General features: G+C 39.8%; 2 protein-coding genes across 2 annotated transcripts; both read right to left on the reverse strand.

Annotated features, from left to right (window-relative positions):
• Positions 1 to 1,823: 1,823 nt before the first annotated feature.
• Positions 1,824 to 3,111, reverse strand: LOC142529083 (transcription factor MYB15-like). The gene is made up of 3 exons (XM_075634475.1): positions 2,837 to 3,111; positions 2,612 to 2,741; positions 1,824 to 2,463 (listed from the first exon to the last, which is right to left on the reverse strand). The coding sequence occupies exons 1-3, from the start codon at positions 2,967 to 2,969 to the stop codon at positions 1,989 to 1,991; spliced, it is 738 nt and encodes a 245-aa protein (XP_075490590.1). The 5' UTR covers positions 2,970 to 3,111; the 3' UTR covers positions 1,824 to 1,988.
• A 6,305-nt stretch (positions 3,112 to 9,416) lies between these two features.
• Positions 9,417 to 22,209, reverse strand: LOC142529045 (uncharacterized). The gene is made up of 6 exons (XM_075634414.1): positions 22,038 to 22,209; positions 21,878 to 21,972; positions 21,684 to 21,784; positions 21,273 to 21,342; positions 20,639 to 20,682; positions 9,417 to 9,665 (listed from the first exon to the last, which is right to left on the reverse strand). The coding sequence occupies exons 1-6, from the start codon at positions 22,048 to 22,050 to the stop codon at positions 9,569 to 9,571; spliced, it is 420 nt and encodes a 139-aa protein (XP_075490529.1). The 5' UTR covers positions 22,051 to 22,209; the 3' UTR covers positions 9,417 to 9,568.
• Between the last annotated feature and the right edge of the window lie 189 nt (positions 22,210 to 22,398).

Below are 22,398 nucleotides of genomic sequence, written 5' to 3' on the forward strand. Positions count from 1 at the left end.
ACCACCTAAACTTTTTCTAAGCAATCGTTGGAAACTTATTAAATACTCAAGAATTTTAAATTTCTACAGATATAGGTTGACAATGTTGATTGAAGATGAAAATTATATTGCACGAATAACAATGTTTGAAAAAGTTGCAATGTCGTTCATTGGATGTCCTTTGGATGATTGCACAAAGAAATATAACGAGGTAATGATATCATGAATGACTATTAAACAATAAATATTATTAAACACAAATAAGAGCTCCACTACTTTGTTTTCAAAAATTGTACCATGCAGCCTGCTGGAGAAGCAATTGAGGACAATCCACTAAGAAAACTCAACAAAAACACTCATAAATTCCTGCTCAAGTTGGATAAATCAGTAAAGACAAAAGACAACATTCTAGATATCATAGTTGATGGGGTAGAAAAACAAAAAGATCATTTTCAAAATAAAGATATAGAAGACATTTCAACACTAGCCAATGAAATCACAGCTGCTAACCAAACAGAATCAAAATGGCAAGGAAGCTCAAACAATGGCACAAAAACGTTTGTCAAAGAGGAAAACTGAGAAGCGCGATATAATCGATCTTGAAGACAATGAAACTTTTAACACTTATACCACAAGATTGAAAGCAAATGAAGCTAATAAAGCAGGGCATTCATGCAGTATGAAGATAAAACAAGAGCATTAGAGTGAATGACTTGTGGTTTTTAACGAAGATGGTTACAGTACTTGTGTCTTATAGTAGTGCATGATATCTTTTAGTTTTTGGTTTTGAATCCTTTGTGCGATCCCTTGTTTTGTTGTTTGCAACTTTAACTGAAAATTAATATCGTACTATATCTTATATAGACATGATATATTATTATTATATAGAATTATCTCTCCATTGTTTTGTTTGAAAACTTTTGTCCATGAATTGCTCACTCTATAATATTATTTATTGCACAATTATTGAAACATATATCTCATTATATATTCTCACATGTATTGCACGTGCACCTACCTAGTATATATATATATATATATATGTATGTATATATATTGTGCGCATACAATAAACAGAAAACAAATTATGGATCAAAGATTGCGGTGGTGTTGTCATATGATACAAAACTGGGTCGGGCCCTATTACCAAAGTGTGCATATTTTAATTTCTAACGAAAAGAATTAGTTTTTTTTAAAATAATATATATATAGAATTGAACAATTTATTGATTTGAACAATAATAATAATAACTGAAAAGAAAAGACTCCGATCGATCTGCCTTATGAAATACTTTTAGCCTTTATTTTCCACGTTCTATCTGGTTATTTATATGTTTTGTCGATGTTCGATTTCGATCTTTGAACAAAAAATTTTTATGAAACAAGTCTTATATGCGATTTGATTTATAAAAAATTATTATTTTACACTACAAATAAGAATCAACAATTCTTATATACGATTCGACCAATGAAAAATATTATTTTTATGTAAAAAATATTATTTTACACTCCAAATATGAATCAAGTCGATCTATTTCATGAATATATACCAATCTCACATGAGACCTTCCAAAACTGTAAAATTCAACTTAATATTTATATCATATATACTAATTCACTGTTGGAAAAAACAATATCATTAGTCAATTCCATGAGATAGATATCTTATTTGAGTTATCCATAAAAAAAATTATCATGTCAAATATATTATTTTTTTATTGTAAATATAACTAAAGTTGATTCGTCTAGTAAAAAAAAAATATACGAGATAGTTCACAAAAGACATGCATTTTATGAAGTGAAAATAAAAATGAAATTTAAGGGGCATCAATTAAGACGTCGCATGATAAGAATTCTTGAATCTTGAAATGCTTCAACAATCACACAGCTTTGACTAATAATTTCTGTAAGAAACGTATGGAAATGTTTCCCATCACTCTTTATAACTGGAAACAGATCAAAAGGCTCGAGCATAAAAGGAACAAAAATTTTCCAAGACTAGCAAATTGTTAAAGTGATCCTGTGATCAGCTCCTCTGCGTCGTTGAGCAATTCAAGCCAAAAATCTATGCTCACCCCCCCACCAAACAAATTCTCCTCCCTTCGGAATTGGAGTTCCAAATCATTATTGCCAGTGAAGAAATCACTAGCTCGATCACTCGAATATTCATTCGCAGAAAAGACCTCCGACCAGAAGCTTTCGTCCATTTCCAGAAAGTTCGTGTCGGCAGTGATGCAATCATTGCCAGCGTCAGCGGCGGTGTACGTGGTGATCACGGACGAGGTATCGCTGGATGAATGTGCCGGAGAATTCGGCAGTGAATCGTTGTCCGACTTGGGATCGAATCCGGATATGGGGATGTGGCGTTCGGGTTTTGGATCAGACCGGGGATTTCTGGCGACCCTTTTCTTCAAGTGGGTATGCCAAACATTTTTTATTTCGTTGTCTGTGCGGCCCGGTAATCTTGCTGCCATTACTGACCATCTGAAGAATCGAGATAAGGTTACATGCACGTTAGATTCCAAGATATTCACCATTGTAAAAATTTTGCAATATTGGATAAGAAAGCTTATCTATTATTATTAAAAATAAAAAATGTGCGAGGGAAAAGAGAAATGTAAAAGGTACACACTTGTTCCCCAATTCTTGATGCAATTTAATGATTGTTTCCTCTTCTTCCCTTGTGAAATTCCCTCTCTTAATATCGGGCCGCAAGTAATTCATCCACCGGAGCCGGCAGCTCTTCCCACACCTCAAAAGCCCTGCTCAACAAATAATTCCAAGAAAATTACATCCCCCACAAAAAAACTCGATAATCTCAATACAACTAATTACTGAGTCAGAGATTGGCAAATACCAGCTCGTTTGGGAAGGGCCCGCCAATTGCCATGGCCGTGCCTATTGATGAAATGGACGAGAATGATGTCTTCTTCGGCTGTCCACGGGCCCTTCTTCAAGCCCATTTTCTCACAGCAGGGAGCCCGAACCATTTTGATCGAGATTCAAGTTGATTTATATGTATTTGTATATTCACTTCTCTTCTTGCTGTGATAGGTGTTTGAAGTTAGAAGCACAGTCAGTCTGCAAAGTATTCGATGATAAGAAATACTTGAGAGGTGCGGTGGTTTATATATATCTTTGAATGTCGATGGGCCGCATCTTGTGATTCAGACGGTATGTTTTTTTAAAAATAAATGGAAATTTCATGCATAGTTCGGGCCTAGAATTTCGAGGAAAGTGATTGTACCGAGTGGTCAAAGATGCACGAGAAGATTTTTGACGTCCATTTCTTTGTATAAAAACTATTTTATACCCAATTATTATTATTAAATATATTTTTATTTTATAAAAAGCTAAACTATCACACATTTACTAACGCAAAAGTATCTCATTTAAATTTTAAATAATTATATATATTTTTTAGTGAACTATTACGAAACACCAATTTTTTTTGAAATAATCATTAAAAATTATTTTATGGTTTTTTGTCTCATTATATAATATCTAAATTTTCGAAAAAAAACAAAAAAATATAAATATATACTCATATCTCGTATCAAGAGTAACTAGTTAACAAATGACTGCTTAGTTAGCATATCTATACCTTCAGATACTTAAAAATAATTGGTAAGCGTTTAACGTAAAACTCAGTGTTTTTCTATATATCGATCATCGCACATAATGTCAACTTCAAATTTAAAAAAAATATATAAAAGACACGTTATTATATTGAGACATAGGGAGTAATATGAAGGATAAATTAATCAATTTGAATGTCGAATAAGGATATTATTCTGGAGTAGGTCTCTTATGAGACGGTCTCACGAATATTTATTTGTGAGACGGGTCAACCCTACCGATATTCACAATAAAAAGCAATACTCTTAGCTTAAAAAGTAATACTTTTTCATGGATGACCAAAATAAGATATCTGTCTCACAAAATACGACCCGTGAAATCGTCTCACACAAATTTTTTACCTTATTCTGTCGACACAACCTAGATCGATATAGCTAACAAATGATTGCTTAGTAAGCATATCTCTATTAATTTAGACCCCCACTATAATTATGATACAAGCATCATTCAAAATTATAGTTTAGTCTCTCACTAATTTTCATAATTCTTGTATGATCTTCATTTAAATATAAATTAAATTAGTTATAAAAAAAGACTGTATAGAGTGCATATACTATATAAACACATTATTATGATTTAGTTATTTAATTCATATTTTCATGAATAAACTTTTGATGATGGAAGAGCAATTTCATCATTCAAATGTCGTGGCTTAGTATAGTACAATACATTATGATGTGATCCGGGTGAAATGAATGAGCAAGGTTGGGTGCTCCACCGGATCTGTTATCAAAATGATGAAGGAAATAAGAGCAATGTAGATATCTGAACCAGAAGCTTCTTTCCCGGGCGGAGAGGATTTCCTGCACTCAAGAAGGTAACCACGTGAATGGGCGCCGGAGGGGTGTCCGGCGTGGCCACTCTGATGCTTAAGTCAGTGAATGATTCCAGCCAAGAACCAATGTAACCAAGTGATGGTTGTGATATTGGTGTGAATGAATGAATGTAAATGTAAAGAGAGAACCTGATATTTATAGTAGGAGAAGTAATGATGACCTTGTTCTCCGTGCTACCTACTAGTTATAGTAGGAAAGCTGAGCACACCCTATATTCTGACATGTCAAATCTCATATTTGTCACATCCAGCCCATCTGATTTTGTCAATCTATCGGCCTGGTGTCAGAGATGGGACAGTCGCCCACATCCTATTATGCTAGTATACTCGAGTGCGGTGCTCTTATCGAGGTAGCCTAGGTAGAAAGTTTCCGGGAGCTTGAACGAGAGCCCGGGGGTCTGGTGGCCCGGGGAGGAGACGTCTCGGGCATTCACCCACCGGCTCCTGATTCTGGCCATCCATCCAGTATCCTGGGTCGTCCATGTCCCGGGCACAAGAATCGTCCATGACTCGGGCACAACCCGGGCTATCCCGAGGGTATCATCTCTCCCTCCTTAAATAGTCGGGCTAGAGTCATATTCGCTGTCCCGATTAGTTTTGTGTTCCCGATCATGGAAAATATTTAGTTTGTCTGTAAAAGCATCGGGGGCTTCATGTATCCCAGAGATGGGATGAGGTGCCGGTAACTTACGTCTCCCGGGTTTGATGAATGATCGAAGTGCGGAGCCCTGAGCCAGGGTACGAATCACTAGGCCAAGGTATGGGTCCCTGGACTTAATAGATAACCAGGGTGCGGAGCCCTAGCCTTCATACTTAATAGATAACCAGGGTGCGGAGCCCTGACCTTCATGAATGGTCGAGGTACGGAGCCCCGAGCCAGGGTACGGATCCCTGGAATTAATAGATAACCAGGGTGGGGAGCCCTGGCCTTCATGAATGGTCGAGGTACGGAGCCCCGAGCCAGGGTACGGATCCCTAGACTTAATAGATAACCAGGGTGCGGAGCCCTGACCTTCATGAATGGTCGAGGTACGGAGCCCCGAGCCAGGGTACGGATCCCTGGACTTAATAGATAACCAGGGTGCGGAGCCCTGGCCTTCATGAATGGTTGAAGTACGGAGCCCCGAGCCAGGGTACGGATCCCTGGGCTTATAAATAACCAAGGTGCGGAGCCTTGGGCCGGGGAGCACGTCCCGGGACTTGGGAATGGTCGAGGTGAGGAGTCCCGAGCCAGGTTTGAGAACCCTGGGCTTATAAATAACCAAGGTGCGGAGGCTTGGGCCGGGGAGCATGTCCCGGGACTTGGGAATGATCGAGGTGCGGAGCCCCGAGCCAGGTTTGAGAACCCTTGGCTTATAAATAACCAAGGTGCGGAGCCTTGGGCCGAGGAGCATGTCCCGGAACTTGGAAATGGTCGAGGTGCGGAGCCCCGAGCCATGTTTGAGAACTCTGGGCTTATAAATAACCAAGGTGCGGAGCCTTGGGTCGGGGAGCATGTCCCGGGACTTGGGAATGGTCGAGGTGCGGAGCCCCGAGCCAGGTTTGAGAACCCTGGGCTTAGATAATGTGCCGGGGCCTCGTGTCTCCCGGGCTTTAGATAATGTGCCGGGGCCTCATACCTCCCGGACTTAAGATAATGTGCCGAGGCCTCATACCTCCCGGACTTTCAAGAATGTGCCGGGGCCTCATACCTCCCGGACTTAAGATAATGTGCCGGGGCCTCATATCTCTCGGGCTTAAGAGATTTTGCTTTACCTGCTGTATTAGTTTTATTAAAAATCAAATCACTAACCTGAAAATATTGAATTCGAATTCATTTTCGGTAAAGTGAAACTTCTCTGGTTGAGCTAAATTAGGTGACTAATATAGCTGTATGCTACTGAGTGCATAGCAAATGTTCTTCATGCCAATCCGGGATAGCTGCTGAGCTGGGCTTATTTTTGAATGAAAATCATATCTACGTCTTGAGCTCAATTTCCCACAGACGGAACCAATGATGTGATCCGGGTGAAATGAGTGAGCAGGGTCGGGTGCTCCACTGGATCTGCTATCAAAATGATGAATGAAATAAGAGCAATGTAGATACCTGAACTAGAAGCTTCTTTCCCGGACGGAGAGGATTTCCTGTACTCAAGAAGGTAATCACGTGAATGGGCGCCAGAGGGGTGTCCGCGTGGCCACTCCGATGCTTAAGTCAGTGAATGATTCAAGCCAAGAACCAATGTAACCAAGTGATGGTTGTGATATTGGTGTGAATGAATGAATGTAAATGTAAAGAGAGAACCTGGTATTTATAGTAGGAGAAGTAATGATGACCTCGTTCTCCGTGCTACCTACTAGTTATAGTAGGACGGCTGAGCACACCCTATATTCTGACATGTCAAATCTCATACTGGTCACATCCAGCCCATCTGATTTTGTCAACCCATCGGCCTGGTGTCAGAGATGAGACAGTCGCCCACATCCTATTCTGCTAGTATACTCGAGTGCGGTGCTCTTATCGAGGTGGCCCGAGTAGAAAGTTCCCAGGATCTTGAACGAGAGCCCGGGCGTCCGGTGGCCCGGGGAGGAGACGTCCCGGGCATTCACCCGCCTGGCTCCTGATTCTGGCCATCCATTCAGTATCCTGGGTCGTCCATGCCCCGGGCACAAGAATCGTCCATTATTCGGGCACAACTCGGGCTATCCCGAGTGTATCACAGTATAAAAAAGAACTGAACGTGGTAAGTATTTTTTGTTTATCCTATAAAGGAGAAAATTATTGGAATAGTAAAAATAATTAAGCTGATAAATGGAGTAGAGGTGCACGTGGACAGTCGGCAGCCAAAGTTGAGTTCATGCCTTAAATTTGAAGAATTCAATCTCTTAATATGGAAAAGTAGTGTCTGCTGACGTTGAAGTTGGAACTATTCGGTACTCTTAAAATTCGAACGTTATCAAAAGTAAGGTCAGAAAATTCCTCAAATAAAAGAAGACTTAAGGTCAGAAAACGTCAAATAATGTGTGTATCGTTTATTTATTATTTGTTTTCGGTGATCAGCAAGTTGATTCTAAATTTAAATACATAACTTTCTTTTTTAAACAAAAAAAATGGAGCATTGTATATTCTAGCCATATATATACGGTTATTCGTCTACGTATATTTTTAAAAAAGTGTTTGACAAAAATTATAAGCTCTACGAAATAACTTGTAAGTTCTTAATTGTTTGGCAAAAATTTGGTTAAACGACTTGTACAATCAAAATAAATTGTTTGAAAACTTGTAAGTTGCTTTAAAACAAATTTGGATTATCACAACTTATTTTATAAGATCTTTTTAAACATCATTAAAACCAAATTATTCTCTATAATTTTAATATTTCGCAAATCTATCATCTTATATTATATAATACAAGTTAATTTTAAATATTGTATTATAACTAAAATAAAAGTATATATGTTTTATTAAGATTTAGTACTGTATTTATTGTCATGTTTTCGACAGTAGTAATAGTTAATTGAAATTTTTTGGATACGTGCTGAAAGAAGTAATCAACAAATCTAATGTATTGTCCTGGCTGACAACTTTAGAAATATATTCGGAGATAACAAGTCTGCGAACTGATTAATTTGTTCCGTTAAATACTATGAGAAACTTGATTTAGACTTGAACTTTTGTAAGTGTCCGTCAGATCGGTTAAGTTTGACACCTCGAATTGTTTGTTCTTGTTTAACCATTTCATCTTGTATCAGCGTAGTTTAACCTCACTTTGTCAGCTTGATGGTAATATCGCTTGAGGTAAATCAACGTTAGTTTTTGTCAAGTTCCATTTTATTCAAAGATCTACATTCCTTAATTTTGACATAGTTAGATCAATATAGTTTGTGATTACAAAAGGTGAGTTTCAAATTTTATCTTAACAATAAGAGTTTCTCCCTTAATATAATATTATAAATTATATTTGATTATGTGAAATATAAGTAATACTATTTCTAAAATCATATTTGTAGAATTTTTTTGTAAAATTTATAATTTATTCACTTAATTCATAATATCAACATTTAAATAGAGTGGCTTCTTTTCATATTAATATAGTAAAAAATGATGAAATCTAGAATTCAAGTGATTGCTTTGTTTTGAATAAATAATATTCGTCCAAAGCAACAAAAGGATGCCCAATCGAGATGGGGGAATGTGTCACTAGTCTTATGAATGGAAGATGTTATATTTTATTATTTGTCTAAAAATTATGGTAAAAACATTAATCTACTTAAATAATTATAAAAAAATATTACTGTAAGCAGTATTTACACAAACTTATTTTGCAACAGTTATAGCTAAAATATAAATTTACATACTATTGGAGAAATTTTTTATTCAGCTGATTTACGGGATAATAACAAAGATAATCTATATTTATGAATATTTTTGCGGCTGCTTAAAATTAATCAAGGCATTATTTCAAAAAAAAAAAAAAAAATTAATCAAGGCATAACCAATAACACCAACCCAAAAAATTACATTTAAAGAAAACACAAAAACTCATATAAGGCGTTTCAGGGCCAATTTTTGAGATAAAAATATTTTATTTGGGTCATCCGTGAAAAATATTAATTTTCAGGTATATTGAAGAAGAGGTGGTTCTGCTCAGATCGAGAGAAAATAACATGCTTCCATCATCCTAGATCTACATCAGGCATCCGTCATGCTCAGACCGAAAGAAGATAATGATTGGTATTCCGTGCACTGATAGAAACAGTGAATACGTAATATACATTGTTAGGTATATTAAAACATGAAATTCTCCGTGGTAGACATGTAAAAATAAACAGTTTGGAGAAAGGAGTGAGACAAGGACCGAGAAGCTGCATTTCCTTCTCACCCTAATCAAATGAAGCAGCATGGTGGCGAACCATCATCAGTGAAGACGAATAATTCGGAAATACTAGATAGTGTTTTAAAAAGTAAATGAACTTTGCACAAGAAACAAAATTAGATCTATATATACATGACAGATGATTAAGTATTGTTCAAAACAAGAGAATTTTCTGCGAATTATATCTGTTTCACAACCACAAAAAACCTTGTAAAGCTGAAAACGCACAAACTCCAGCCGAAAAAAGGAATGGTGGTGGCTACATCAAATCAGCGTCCTCTTCATACTCATAGTCAACTTCGCTCGATTGCTTTCTCTTTGCCTCTCTTGGTCCTCTACCTTTCTTTGGTTTTCCCCTATCAAATGTACGGGCTCATGATTAAGATATCGTTTTAAAAATGTAGTTTTAAGGGACATGTATTGTAGAACCCGTAACTTAGACTACGTATAAGCCATGCATAATTCTAGTATTTTAAATTAAATTGACTTCATTGCATGAATATTTAAATGCTTTTTTTTGAAATTAATTATTTTAGCCAGCAGTTTAATTTTATTCTTTCAGTTATTTCAGTGAGGCCGGACTGGAGTTGGAGTTTAGAGATAAATTTAAGATTTAGAAAATATTTCCAGGATTTATTTTTTTAGCTAGCAAGTAAGTTGATTCAAGTTAATAAGGAGGTTGAGGATTTATTTTAATTACTTGAGGTGAGTGGGAAATAAATTCATTTGAGTTCAATTAATTAAGGGATTTATTCACTAAATTATTTAAAGGATAAGTAAGGCTTTTAAGGGTTATAAATTTAGTAAATAAGCAACACTTCCCTTCATTTCTTTATTTCAAATTTTCGGCCCCTTAGTTGCTAGATTATTCATTTGCCAACTCACTCTTTTGACCCATTCTTTGTTAGTTTAGCATGCATGTTTTTTTAATTATTTTGATCAACCTTAATTAATTAATATTAGAGCTTATCCTAACCATTCCTAGTCTTGTAGTATCGGCCACCTCATTCTAGAATCACCCAACAAATATTTGATCGCAAACAAAAATTCAAATTTCAAAATGAGGTAGACTTGGTCTTGATTTGCTCCTTATATTGTGCACTCATCTCCCTCACTCCCCTAACCACTTAATTCCTCTCCCTCCCCACCGAATTCAGCAGCCTTTCAGATTAAAAAAATCGTGAGCACCATAGCCTAGAACAAGAGCGAAAATCGAGAGCAAGAAAAGAAAAGGAAAGAAGCGCTCCACCTCCTCCGCGCCGAGTCGTCGTATTCTTTCGTTTTTCCTTCAAACGAATCAAAGGCATGTCTAGATTTCTTTCAAACCTCAATCAAGTCCTACTATTATTTTAAACATCACTTTTACATGATTTTTACACAAGAAAACCGAAATTTACATCAAGCATTTTCGAAATGCATGTGCAGAATTTTTCGACTTTCATGATGTTCTTCACGGTTTTCTCTTGTTTCAGTTGCTACAGGTTATGGTTCGACTCCAGGCTCCCAAGGCGGCTCCTAGACATGTAATAGGATGCATTAGGACCATGTTGGTCCATCCATTCAGTCCCCATGCTTGCTGGAAAACCGAAATCACAGCAAGCTCCCCATAGGTGCAGAATTGTGTTCGAAAATTCAGTTTGCTGTCATAATGGAAATGGATCTGATCATGGCATGGTTGGATCACTTCCCTAGCATATCTAAGACGTGACTAAGTTGCCTTTTTGGTGGCTTGGTCCATGGTGCGCCGGTTTTTAAATCAAAAGCAAGAACAGCCCCTCCCCTTCTCGGCCCTTCGGTTTTTGACAGCACTTGTACTTCGAGTTTTGTGGAATGGTATGGATCTTGGTTGGCCTATGGCCCTTAGCCACGGTTCATACCATGCCCCTAGATGTCTAGATCGTGTCACGGTCAATCAAATGACCACTGGAACGATCCGTGACAGCAAAACAAGAACAAGAGCCCGACGTGCAGAATTTGTTCTCAGGTAGGAACTTTCGGTTGGTTGCTGGAATGAGGCGAATTGTGGCTGGCCTAGGGCCCTTAGCCATGGTTCAAATCATTCCTTGGGATGTTGGTGAGAGGTTTTGGTCGGTGGTTCAAGCCCCAATGGCCATTAGCCTCGAAAACGACGCAAGCAAACCCAGCACAGTTGCTGTATTTTTGTACAGCAACTTGCTGTGTCGGTTCGGTGGCTCGTTCGAGTTCTCGGTTGGCTTTTAGCCTATGGCCTTGGACTGGACAGTGCCTCATTGAGTTGGGAAGGTCATGTTTTCGACCGTTTGTGATTCGGATCATTTTTGAGGTCATACGAGAATTTACGGTGCGATGTGCCAAATTGACTCTCGAAAGAGCGTTTCTTGTTTTGGCCTCCATTTCACCTAGATTTCGACCCTCATCATTTTAGGAGCATTAGTTCATAATTTTAAGCGTATTTTAATCATGACTATACATCGGTTCAGTGTTGGTTCGGGTTGATTCGGAGTCATGATTAAATACGAAGTCGTTAGACGTAATTGTCGCATTTTCAAACTTAATTGCATAGTTTGGTCAAGTATAAGCTATTGCATATTTTTCATGGCATATTTAGGTTGCAGCGAGCCTGGGAGCGATCCAATCCAGTTGGTAAAATATACATGATATTTTCATTATGCCATTTAATTATATTACGTGCATGAAAATAGAAAATACTTATTTTTGAGATTTATGCGATATTGCTTGTGGTCAATTCACTATTATGGGAGCATTATTTTACACGGTCGCCAGTGACCGATCAGTTCAGTTTGGTACCACCCGGTCGCCAGTGACCGGTCAGTTCAGTTCAGTTTGATACTCCCCGGTAGCCAGTTACTGATCAGTTCAGTTCAGTGCAGGGGCCACAGGCGTAGACCATAATCTCAACAGAAAATTATTATCAGTCATTTCAGTACAGGGCTCCAAGGAGCAAACATTTTTACTATGATATTTAATTCAGTCATGCACGTATTATATTGCTCAGTGCAAGTCATATTCAGTATGCCTCATGACATGATATTTTATCCCATGCAAATTTTACTTTAGTATTTACTCGTTACCTACGATATTTGCATGCTGAGTCTTTAGGCTCACTAGACTTGATTGTTGTAGGTACTGATGAGCATGGGGCCGAGGGCGGGGACCAGTGAGCCAGCTTGGGTCGGCAGTAGTGGCACCCGAGGACCTCAGTTGCAGCATGTTACCATTTTATGCAAACATTTTTATCCGTTGTTGAATATTCTTAAATTGTTATTTTTGGCAAACTTTATTTTCTTCCGCTGCTATATTTTTAAACATTGAACTTGATTCATCAGTTGATTTTATGTATGAGGCAATTTAAGTTCTTTAAAAAAAAACTTTTTAATTTTCCTCAAAATTTTCAAGCAAGGATTTTCGGACCTTCACAGTTGGTATCAGAGCCTATGTTCCTGTAAAGGGTTACACTACTACTGACCACGAGAAGCTCACGAAGCCACGTCTTCGGTCTGTAAGTTTTACATTTCAGCATTTTATTTAAAGCATGAATTATTTTGACAGCATGCTGCCATGAAATAGTTTCGATCAGATTTTCAGTATTTCAGTGTTCATTTAAAATAAATTATGGAATTATGCATATTAGTTACGTATGGGTTATGTTTGGAACAGTATGCCCCCTAGACGTCAAGTCGGACGCCCGAGAGGTAGTGGCGAGCACCGTCGCGAGGACGGTGATGATCAGAGACAAGAGAGGCAGGGACCTCCACCACCACCTCCTCCTCCTCCTCCGCCGGATATGAATGCCCAGATGCTAGCTGGGATGACGCAGTTCTTCGCACAGTTTGCGGGGAACAATGCCGCAGCCGCAGCCAGGCCGACAGGGCCCGAGGCTGTTTATGAGAGGTTTATGAAGATGCGCCCGAAGGAGTTTTCTGGGACGTTTGACCCCATGATTGCCGAGGGATGGATCAAATCTCTCGAGGTTATCTTTGAGTTCATGGAGCTGGGAGATGCAGACAGAGTCCGATGTGCCACTTATCTGTTCAGTGGAGATGCCCGCTTATGGTGGGAAGGAGCAGCAGTAGCCCTGAACTTGGCTACACTAACTTGGATGCGCTTTACGTTGGTTTTCTACTCCAAATATTTTGCCGAGGAAGTGCGCACCAGGTTGACCACTGAGTTCATGAGCCTGAGACAGGGAGATATGACGGTTACGGAGTTCATCCGTAAGTTCGAGAGGGGTTGTCATTTTGTGCCCCTGATAGCGAATGATGCCAGAGCCAAGTTGATGCATTTCCCTGGTGGGTCTACGGCCGATCTTGCGCCGGGATGTTAGGGTGTCTGATCCTGCTACTTATGAGATTGCTGTCTCCAAAGCCCTAGCCGCAGAGTAGGATCTGCGGGATATCGAGAGGGATCGCCAGGGCAAGCGCCCAGTCCAGGTACCACACTGCCCTCCTCCTCATCATCATCAGCAGCAGAACAAGAGGCCTTTTCACGGACCGCCTAGAAACAGAGGCCAGCAGCAGCAGCACCGAGGACTTATGAGCACCCAGTCTGTCCCAAGTGCTCACGCCGCCATCCTGGAGCATGTATGTCTGGCTCAGGAACGTGTTTTAAGTGTGGCAGTCCAGACCACATGTTGCTGCAGTGCCCTCAGAGGAATCTGCCTACCCAAGGCAGAGTTTTTGCTCTCCATGCCACGGAAACAAACCCGGAGACTATGTTGTTGACATGTACCTTTAAGCTTTAAGTTATTATTTGAATTTCCGTGTTTTGGGAATAGGGATTAAGATTGAACTTAGAACTGTGATAGGATTGCATGCTCTACTCAGTAGTATTTTGGGGATTTAAGTTAGAAGAACTCTGGCCTTTGCATGTCTATAAGTTTGGTTCTTGTAGCTATTGGATTCAACTTAGAGTTCCAATCTTTCAGGGAGAATTTTTATATCTGGTTACGCCACCAAGGCCTTGATAGATTCAGGGGCCACTCACTCGTTTATTTCGGAGGTCTTTGCAAACTTTCTCAAGATCAAGACCATTGGGCTAGATATAGCCTTTTCAGTAGTGTTGCCGTCAGGCGAGGAGATGGCAGCTACCAATGTTATCCGAGATATAGACCTTGAGCTGCACGGTAATCTTGTTTATGCGGATCTGATTGTGCTACCGATGCCAGAATTTGACATCATCCTAGGGATGGACTGGCTATTGAGGAACAGAGTGTTGATAGACTTCCAGCGGAGATCTGTTCTTGTCCGACCGCCTGGAATGGAGCAGTTTTTATTTGAGTCGGACATGTACTTTCCTTTACCGCGCATTATTCCTTATGTTCAGGCCAGGAAGCTCATGCATAGAGGGTGTCGGGCATTTCTAGCGACCTTTTTATCTGTCCACGAGGAACCCAGCCAGTCAGCCTCAGATGTTCCGATTGTCAGATATTTCTTAGACGTTTTTCCCGAAGACGTCTCTGGTATGCCACCCGAGAGAGAGCTGGAGTTTTACATTGAGCTTATGCCAGGTACGGCTCCGATATCCAAAGCGCCGTACCGACTAGCACCGACAGAGATGGCAGAGCTTAAGAAGCAGATTCAGGAACTTCTCGACAAGGAGTTCATTCGCCTGAGCTTTTCACCATGGGGCGCGCCAGTCTTATTTGTAAAGAAGAAGGATGGCTCTATGAGGCTTTGCATTGACTACCGGGAGTTGAACAGGGTTACAGTGAAGAACAAATACCCACTTCCGAGGATTGAGGACCTGTTTGACCAGTTGCAGGGAGCTTCGATTTTCTCCAAGATTGATCTGCGCTCTGGTTATCACCAGTTGAGGGTGAGAGATGCTGATGTTTTCAAGACTGCTTTTAGGACTCGTTATGGTCACTACGAGTTCCTTGTGATGCCGTTCGGTCTGACGAATGCGCCAGCGATCTTCATGGATCTCATGAATCGCGTATTTCAGCCGTATCTTGACCAGTTTGTGATAGTATTCATAGACGACATTCTCGTCTACTCCAAGAATCAGGAGGATCACAGTCGACATCTGACCACAGTGTTGCAGACCTTGCAGAAGCATAAGTTGTTCGCGAAGTTCAGCAAGTGCGAATTCTGGTTAGAGAAGGTGGCGTTCTTAGGCTACATCGTTTCTAGCAGTGGTATTAAGGTAGACCCAGCAAAAGTTGCAGCAGTCAGAGATTGGGTTGTGCCTCAGAATGCATTCGAGATCCGCAGTTTTCTTGGGCTAGCAGGATATTACCGGAAGTTCATTCAGGGATTCTCCTCTATTGCCGTTCCACTCACATCACTGACCAAGAAAAATGCTAAATTCGTGTGGAGCGAGGAGTGTCAGAAGAGCTTCGATACTTTGAAGCAAGCTCTCATCTCAGCACCAGTTTTAGCCATGCCATCAGGGCCCGGCGAGTTTGTCCTTTATACGGATGTTTCGAAGCTCGGTTTAGGTGCAGTTTTGATGCAGCATGGGAGAGTGATAGCGTATGCTTCTCGACAGCTGAAAATCCACGAGAAGAATTACCCTACTCATGATCTAGAGTTGGCGGCCGTAGTTTTTGCCTTGAAGATTTGGAGGCATTATCTGTATGGAGAGAAGTGACAGATCTTTACCGACCACAAGAGCCTCAAGTATTTCTTTACGCAGAAGGAGCTGAACATGCGTCAGAGGCGTTGGTTGGAGCTTGTGAAAGACTACGATTGTGACATTAGCTACCACCCGGGTAAAGCTAATGTAGTTGCAGATGCATTGAGCAGAAAAATCGCAATGATGGCTCATTTGACGATTCAGAAACCTCTTCAGCTTGAGATGCAGAATTTTGATCTAGAGTCATATCCTCGAGGTAGAGTTCCCCGTCTATCTACTTTGACGATTCAGTCTTCTCTTATTGACCGTATTCGCAGTGGTCAGGCCGCAGATGAGCAGTTGGCACAATGGAAGCTGAGGGATGAAGCCAAGGGCAGTGTCTTGTATACAGTCAGCGACGGTATAGTGAGATACCGAGACAGGATGTGGGTTCCTAGCAGTGATACTATCCGAGCAGATATTCTATCAGAGGCCCACATGTCCCCGTACTCCGTTCACCCGGGGAGTACGAAGATGTACAAAGATCTGCAGTTGTTGTATTGGTGGCCAGGGATGAAGAGAGACATCAGACGTTTTGTATCCGAGTGTCTGACTTGTCAGTTAGTGAAGGCGAAGCATCAGAGACCAGCAGGTTTGCTCAAGCCTCTTCCCATTCCTGAGTGGAAGTGGGAGAATGTTACCATGGACTTTGTGATCGGATTGCCGAAGACAGTCAGAGGATCAAATGCCGTCTGGGTGATTGTAGATCGTCTTACCAAATCAGCGCACTTCTTGCCCGTTAAGACGACTTTCACCATGGTTCAGTATGCAGAGTTATATATCCGGGAGATAGTCCGATTTCATGGTGTCCCAGTTTCTATCGTATCTGACAGAGATCCCAGATTTACTTCCTCGTTTTGGAAGAGTTTGCATTCGACTATGGGTACGAAGTTGCTGTTTAGCACAGCTTTCCATCCGCAGACAGATGGGCAGTCAGAGCGAGTTATTCAGATCTTAGAGGATCTTCTCCGTGCTTGCGTCATTGATTTCTCCGAGAGTTGGGAGTCGAACTTACCATTGGTTGAGTTCACCTATAACAACAGCTTCCAGTCTTCTATTGGTATGGCTCCGTATGAAGCACTGTATGGCCGCAAGTGCAGATCTCCTGTTCATTGGGATGAAGTAGGAGAGAGAGCAGAGTTGGGTCCAGAGATTGTTCAGCAGGCGGCAGATGTAGTAGTCAAGATCCGTGATAGGATGAGGACTGCTCAGAGTCTACAGAAGAGTTGTGCCGATCAGCGGAGGAGAGAGTTAGAGTTTGCAGTGGGTGATCATGTTTTTGTGAAAGTGGCACCTATGAAGGGTGTCATGAGATTTGGGAATCTGGCCGGAGTACACAATGTGTTCCACGTCTCCATGCTGAGGAAATATATGACGAATCCTTCGCATGTGCTGAACTTTGAGCCATTGCAGCTTACTCCGAACCTGTCTTATGAGGAGAGACCAGTGCAGATCCTAGACCGGCAGGAGAAGAAACTTCGGAACAAGTTGGTTAAGCGAGTCAAAGTCAAATGGCTCAATCATTCAGAGGAGGAAGCTACATGGGAGTCTGAGCCAGAGATAAGGAGTTGGTACCCCGAGTTATTCGGTGAGTTCTAATTTCGAGAACGAAATTTCTTTAAGGGGGGATGATTGTAGAACCCGTAACTTAGACTACATATAAGCCATGCATAATTCTAGTATTTTAAATTAAATTGACTTCATTGCATGAATATTTAAATGCTTTTTTTTTTAAGTTAATTATTCTTTCAGTTATTTCAGTGAGGCCGGACTGGAGTTGGAGTTTAGATATAAATTTAAGATTTAGAAAATATTTCCAGGATTTATTTTTTTAGCTAGCAAGTAAGTTGATTCAAGTTAATAAGGAGGTTGAGGATTTATTTTAATTACTTGAGGTGAGTAGGAAATAAATTCATTTGAGTTCAATTAATTAAGGGAGTTATTCACTAAATTATTTAAAGGATAAGTAAGGCTTTTAAGGGTTATAAATTTAGTAAATAAGCAACACTTCCCTTCATTTCTTTATTTCAAATTTTCGGCCCTTTAGTTGCTAGATTATTCATTTGCCAACTCACTTTTTTGACTCATTCTTTGTTAGTTTAGCATGCATGTTTTTTTAATTATTTTGATCAACCTTAATTAATTAATATTAGAGCTTATCCTAACCATTCCTAGTCTTGTAGTATCGGCCACCTCATTCTAGAATCACCCAACAAATATTTGATAGCAAACAAAAATTCAAATTTCAAAATGAGGTAGACTTGGTCTTGATTTGCTCCATATATTGTGCACCTATCTCCCTCACTCCCCTAACCACTTAATTCATCTCCCTCCCCACCGAATTCAGCAGCCTTTCAGATTAAAAAAATCGTGAGCACCATAGCCTAGAACAAGAGTGAAAATCGAGAGCAAGAAAAGAAAAGGAAAGAAGCGCTCCACCTCCTCCGCGCCGAGTCGTCGTATTCTTTCGTTTTTCCTTCAAACGAATCAAAGGCATGTCTAGATTTCTTTCAAACCTCAATCAAGTCCTACTATTATTTTAAACATCACTTTTACATGATTTTTACACAAGAAAACCGAAATTTACATCAAGCATTTTCGAAATGCATGTGCAGAATTTTTCGACTTTCATGATGCTCTTCACGGTTTTCTCTTGTTTCAGTTGCAACAGGTTATGGTTCGACTCCAGGCTCCCAAGGCGGCTCCTAGACATGTAATAGGATGCATTAGGACCATGTTGGTCCATTCATTCAGTCCCCATGCTTGCTGGAAAACCGAAATCACAGCAAGCTCCCCATATGTGCAGAATTGTGTACGAAAATTCAGTTTGCTGTCATAATGGAAATGGATCTGATCATGGCTGCCACAAGGCCCATAGCCATGGTTGGATCACTTTCCTAGCATGTCTAAGACGTGACTAAGTTGCCCTTTTGGTGGCTTGGTCCATGGTGCGCCGGTTTTTTAAATCAAAAGCAAGAACAGCCCCTCCCCTTCTCGGCCCTTCGGTTTTTGACAGCACTTGTGCTTCGAGTTTTGTGGAATGGTATGGATCTTGATTGGCCTATGGCCCTTAGCCACGGTTCATACCATGCCCCTAGATGTCTAGATCGTGTCATGGTCAATCAAATGACCACTGGAACGATCCGTGACAGCAAAACAAGAACAAGAGCCCGACGTGCAGAATTTGTTCTCGGGTAGGAACTTTCGGTTGGTTGCTGGAATGAGGCGAATTGTGGCTGGCCTAGGGCCCTTAGCCATGGTTCAAATCATTCCTTGGGATGTTGGTAAGAGGTTTTGGTCGGTGGTTCAAGCCCCAATGGCCATTAGCCTCGAAAACGACGCAAGCAAACCCAACACAGTTGCTGTATTTTTGTACAGCAACTTGCTGTGTCGGTTCGGTGGCTCGTTCGAGTTCTCGGTTGGCTTTTAGCCTATGGCCTTGGACTGGACAGTGCCTCATTGAGTTGGGAAGGTCATGTTTTCGACCGTTCGTGATTCGGATCATTTTTGAGGTCATACGAGAATTTACGGTGCGATGTACCAAATTGACTCTCGAAAGAGCGTTTCTTGTTTTGGCCTCCATTTCACCTAGATTTCGACCCTCATCATTTTAGGAGCATTAGTTCATAATTTTAAGCGTATTTTAATCATGACTATACGTTGGTTCAGTGTTGGTTCGGGTTGATTTGGAGTTATGATTAAATAAGAAGTCGTTAGACGTAATTGTCGCATTTTCAAACTTAATTGCATAGTTTGGTCAAGTATAAGCTATTGCATATTTTTCATGGCATATTTAGGTTGCAGCGAGCCTGGGAGCGATCCAATCCAGTTGGTAAAATATACATGATATTTTCATTATGCCATTTAATTATATTACGTGCATGAAAATAGAAAATACTTATTTTTGAGATTTATGCGATATTGCTTGTGGTCAATTCACTATTATGGGAGCATTATTTTACACGGTCGCCAGTGACCGATCAGTTCAGTTTGGTACCACCCGGTCGCCAGTGACCGGTCAGTTCAGTTCAGTTTGATACTCCCCGGTAGCCAGTTACTGATCAGTTCAGTTCAGTGTAGGGGCCACAGGCGTAGACCATAATCTCAACAGAAAATTATTATCAGTCATTTCAGTACAGGGCTCCAAGGAGCAAACATTTTTACTATGATATTTAATTCAGTCATGCACGTATTATATTGCTCAGTGCAAGTCATATTCAGTATGCCTCATGACATGATATTTTATCTCATGCAAATTTTACTTTAGTATTTACTCGTTACCTACGATATTTGCATGCTGAGTCTTTAGGCTCACTAGACTTGATTGTTGTAGGTACTGATGAGCATGGGGCCGAGGGCGGGGACCAGTGAGCCAGCTTGGGTCGGCAGTAGTGGCACCCGAGGACCTCAGTTGCAGCATGTTACCATTTTATGCAAACATTTTTATCCGTTGTTGAATATTCTTAAATTGTTATTTTTGGCAAACTTTATTTTCTTCCGCTGCTATATTTTTAAACATTGAACTTGATTCATCAGTTGATTTTATGTATGAGGCAATTTAAGTTCTTTAAAAAGAAACTTTTTAATTTTCCTCAAAATTTTCAAGCAAGGATTTTCGGGCCTTCACATGTATCCTCAACAGACTGATACAAAGTCACTAGATATATCAAAACTGAGGATAAACTAACTAGCTATGAGAAAAAGGAAAACTTACGGTCCATTGGCAGCTATACCACCATCCCGTGCAACTTCTTCGGCCTAACACACAAAGTAAATACCGAAAATTATATCATGTCAAGATGACTACTTTTCGAGAAAATGAATAGTACCAAGTGTCACAACAATTCCAATTATAGAACTATACTTCCATGCAATACATAAATGAAGCAGTCGAGAGAACAGAAAAGATAGCTTCAATAACCACAACCAAAATCGATTTAACACATACAAATTAAAAATAAAATAAGGAATCAAAAGGACTGATGGTAGCTAATCTCAAATTTGATAATGCCTCGTTTCAGGGCCAGCTGAAATTTCAATTCGTGTAAATCATCATCGATTAAATTATCCACATGTGACACATACATGAAAATCATGCAGTTTTTAAAGTCTTGAGTATCTTGCAAAACCTATACCATACAGAAGAAGAAGCAAAATCATAAACTGAAAAACTCTAGCCTACTGTTTTAATTTAAGTATCCGCAAAGCATGCATATGTAAAAATAATGAAACCCAAGTTTCCAATAACAATCAAGTACACACTTGTACACACTAATATGTGATCTAGCCATAAGAAAAAATATTCAGAATATATTAGAAAAAAAGATTGAGACAAGTAAAAGACATACAGCTGGTGAAGTGACTGAAGATAACGAAAAGAGCCTATCTTCAAGCTGAAACTTCCGGGATCGTTTCAAGCTGCAATGTAATGTAAATGTTAAGAAAGAGTCAAAGAGGCAGTAAAGAACACCACTGTATCATTCTTGGGTCATGGTTATTATGAACATGCAAGAAACGCAACAAGTACCTGAAATGAACACATAAAAGAAACTTTAAAACATCAAATGAGCTGAATGGGAATCGAATCCAAGACACACTCGAGAAGCAACTACTGGTGCAAAAAATAAGCATTATTTTTTAGACAACTTATGTATAATGCACACGGTGGTGTATCATTTCATAACTCGTCCATTTTTCAGCATATTTCTGAACAAAAACTAGAAACCAAAGAAAAGTAAGCACGCCAAGAATATCATTACAGTGCAGTATTCTTGGAGGATGACAAAAACCCCTCAAAACCTTTCAAAACATTGCCACATTGGCTTGGGTCCTGTAAATAAATCGTCTCCATATCATATACCTACACAATCACAACCAAGAAAAAAAATAAACCAATTTATGATCACATAAAGTACAACCATACAAAAATACTAGAAACGAACAATTATTTCACCTGTTTCTCGATATTCCGAAGTTCTTCATGCAGTTTGGCCCTCTTGCACAAAAGGGCAGTCAGCATCGCAGAAGGGTTTGAAGTAGTTCGTTGTCCTGTGAAAATTGGTCAAAAGGATTGGGATATAAACATGAAAGGGTTGCTGAAATGGTTGGTTTACCTTCACAATCCATGTTGTTACGAGATTAAATGGGTTGCGAGATACGTCGTGTTTGTTTTTTTTTTTTTTTTTTTTGTCCTTGCCCTGCGCGATCAAGAAACCATGAAACTGGGCGCTCGAGGAACGTCGTCGTTCAGAAGGTAAAACCCCTAATTTGAAATGTGGAAATTTGTAAATACAGTTGACGTCATTTCTTTTAATAAAAAATAGAGGTTTAAAAAAAATACCCCAATGAAATGCGGGGAAAACTGAAGAAAAGGGTTAACTTTGGGGTTTTTAATTAATTAAATAAAAATACCATAATTCCCCAGCCCCTCTTTTTAATAAAAAACTTCTTAGAGCATAATTTTTAATTTATTAT

This window comes from Primulina tabacum, chromosome 16 (assembly GCF_025594145.1).
Source record: "Primulina tabacum isolate GXHZ01 chromosome 16, ASM2559414v2, whole genome shotgun sequence".
In the NCBI taxonomy this organism is placed as follows: Eukaryota; Viridiplantae; Streptophyta; class Magnoliopsida; order Lamiales; family Gesneriaceae; genus Primulina; species Primulina tabacum.

Coding starts and splice junctions, on each gene's coding strand:
- LOC142529083 (XM_075634475.1), bottom strand. CDS start 2,969: ATGGTTCGGGCTCCCTGCTGTGAGAAAATGGGCTTGAAGAAGGGCCCG. Junction 2,742..2,836: donor GGCCCTTCCCAAACGAGCTG/GTATTTGCCAAT, acceptor TTTGTTGAGCAG/GGCTTTTGAGGTGTGGGAAG. Junction 2,464..2,611: donor CATCAAGAATTGGGGAACAA/GTGTGTACCTTT, acceptor TCGATTCTTCAG/ATGGTCAGTAATGGCAGCAA.
- LOC142529045 (XM_075634414.1), bottom strand. Junction 21,785..21,877: donor TTCGGAATATCGAGAAACAG/GTGAAATAATTG, acceptor GTGATTGTGTAG/GTATATGATATGGAGACGAT. Junction 9,666..20,638: donor GGTATAGCTGCCAATGGACC/GTAAGTTTTCCT, acceptor TACATTTGATAG/GGGAAAACCAAAGAAAGGTA.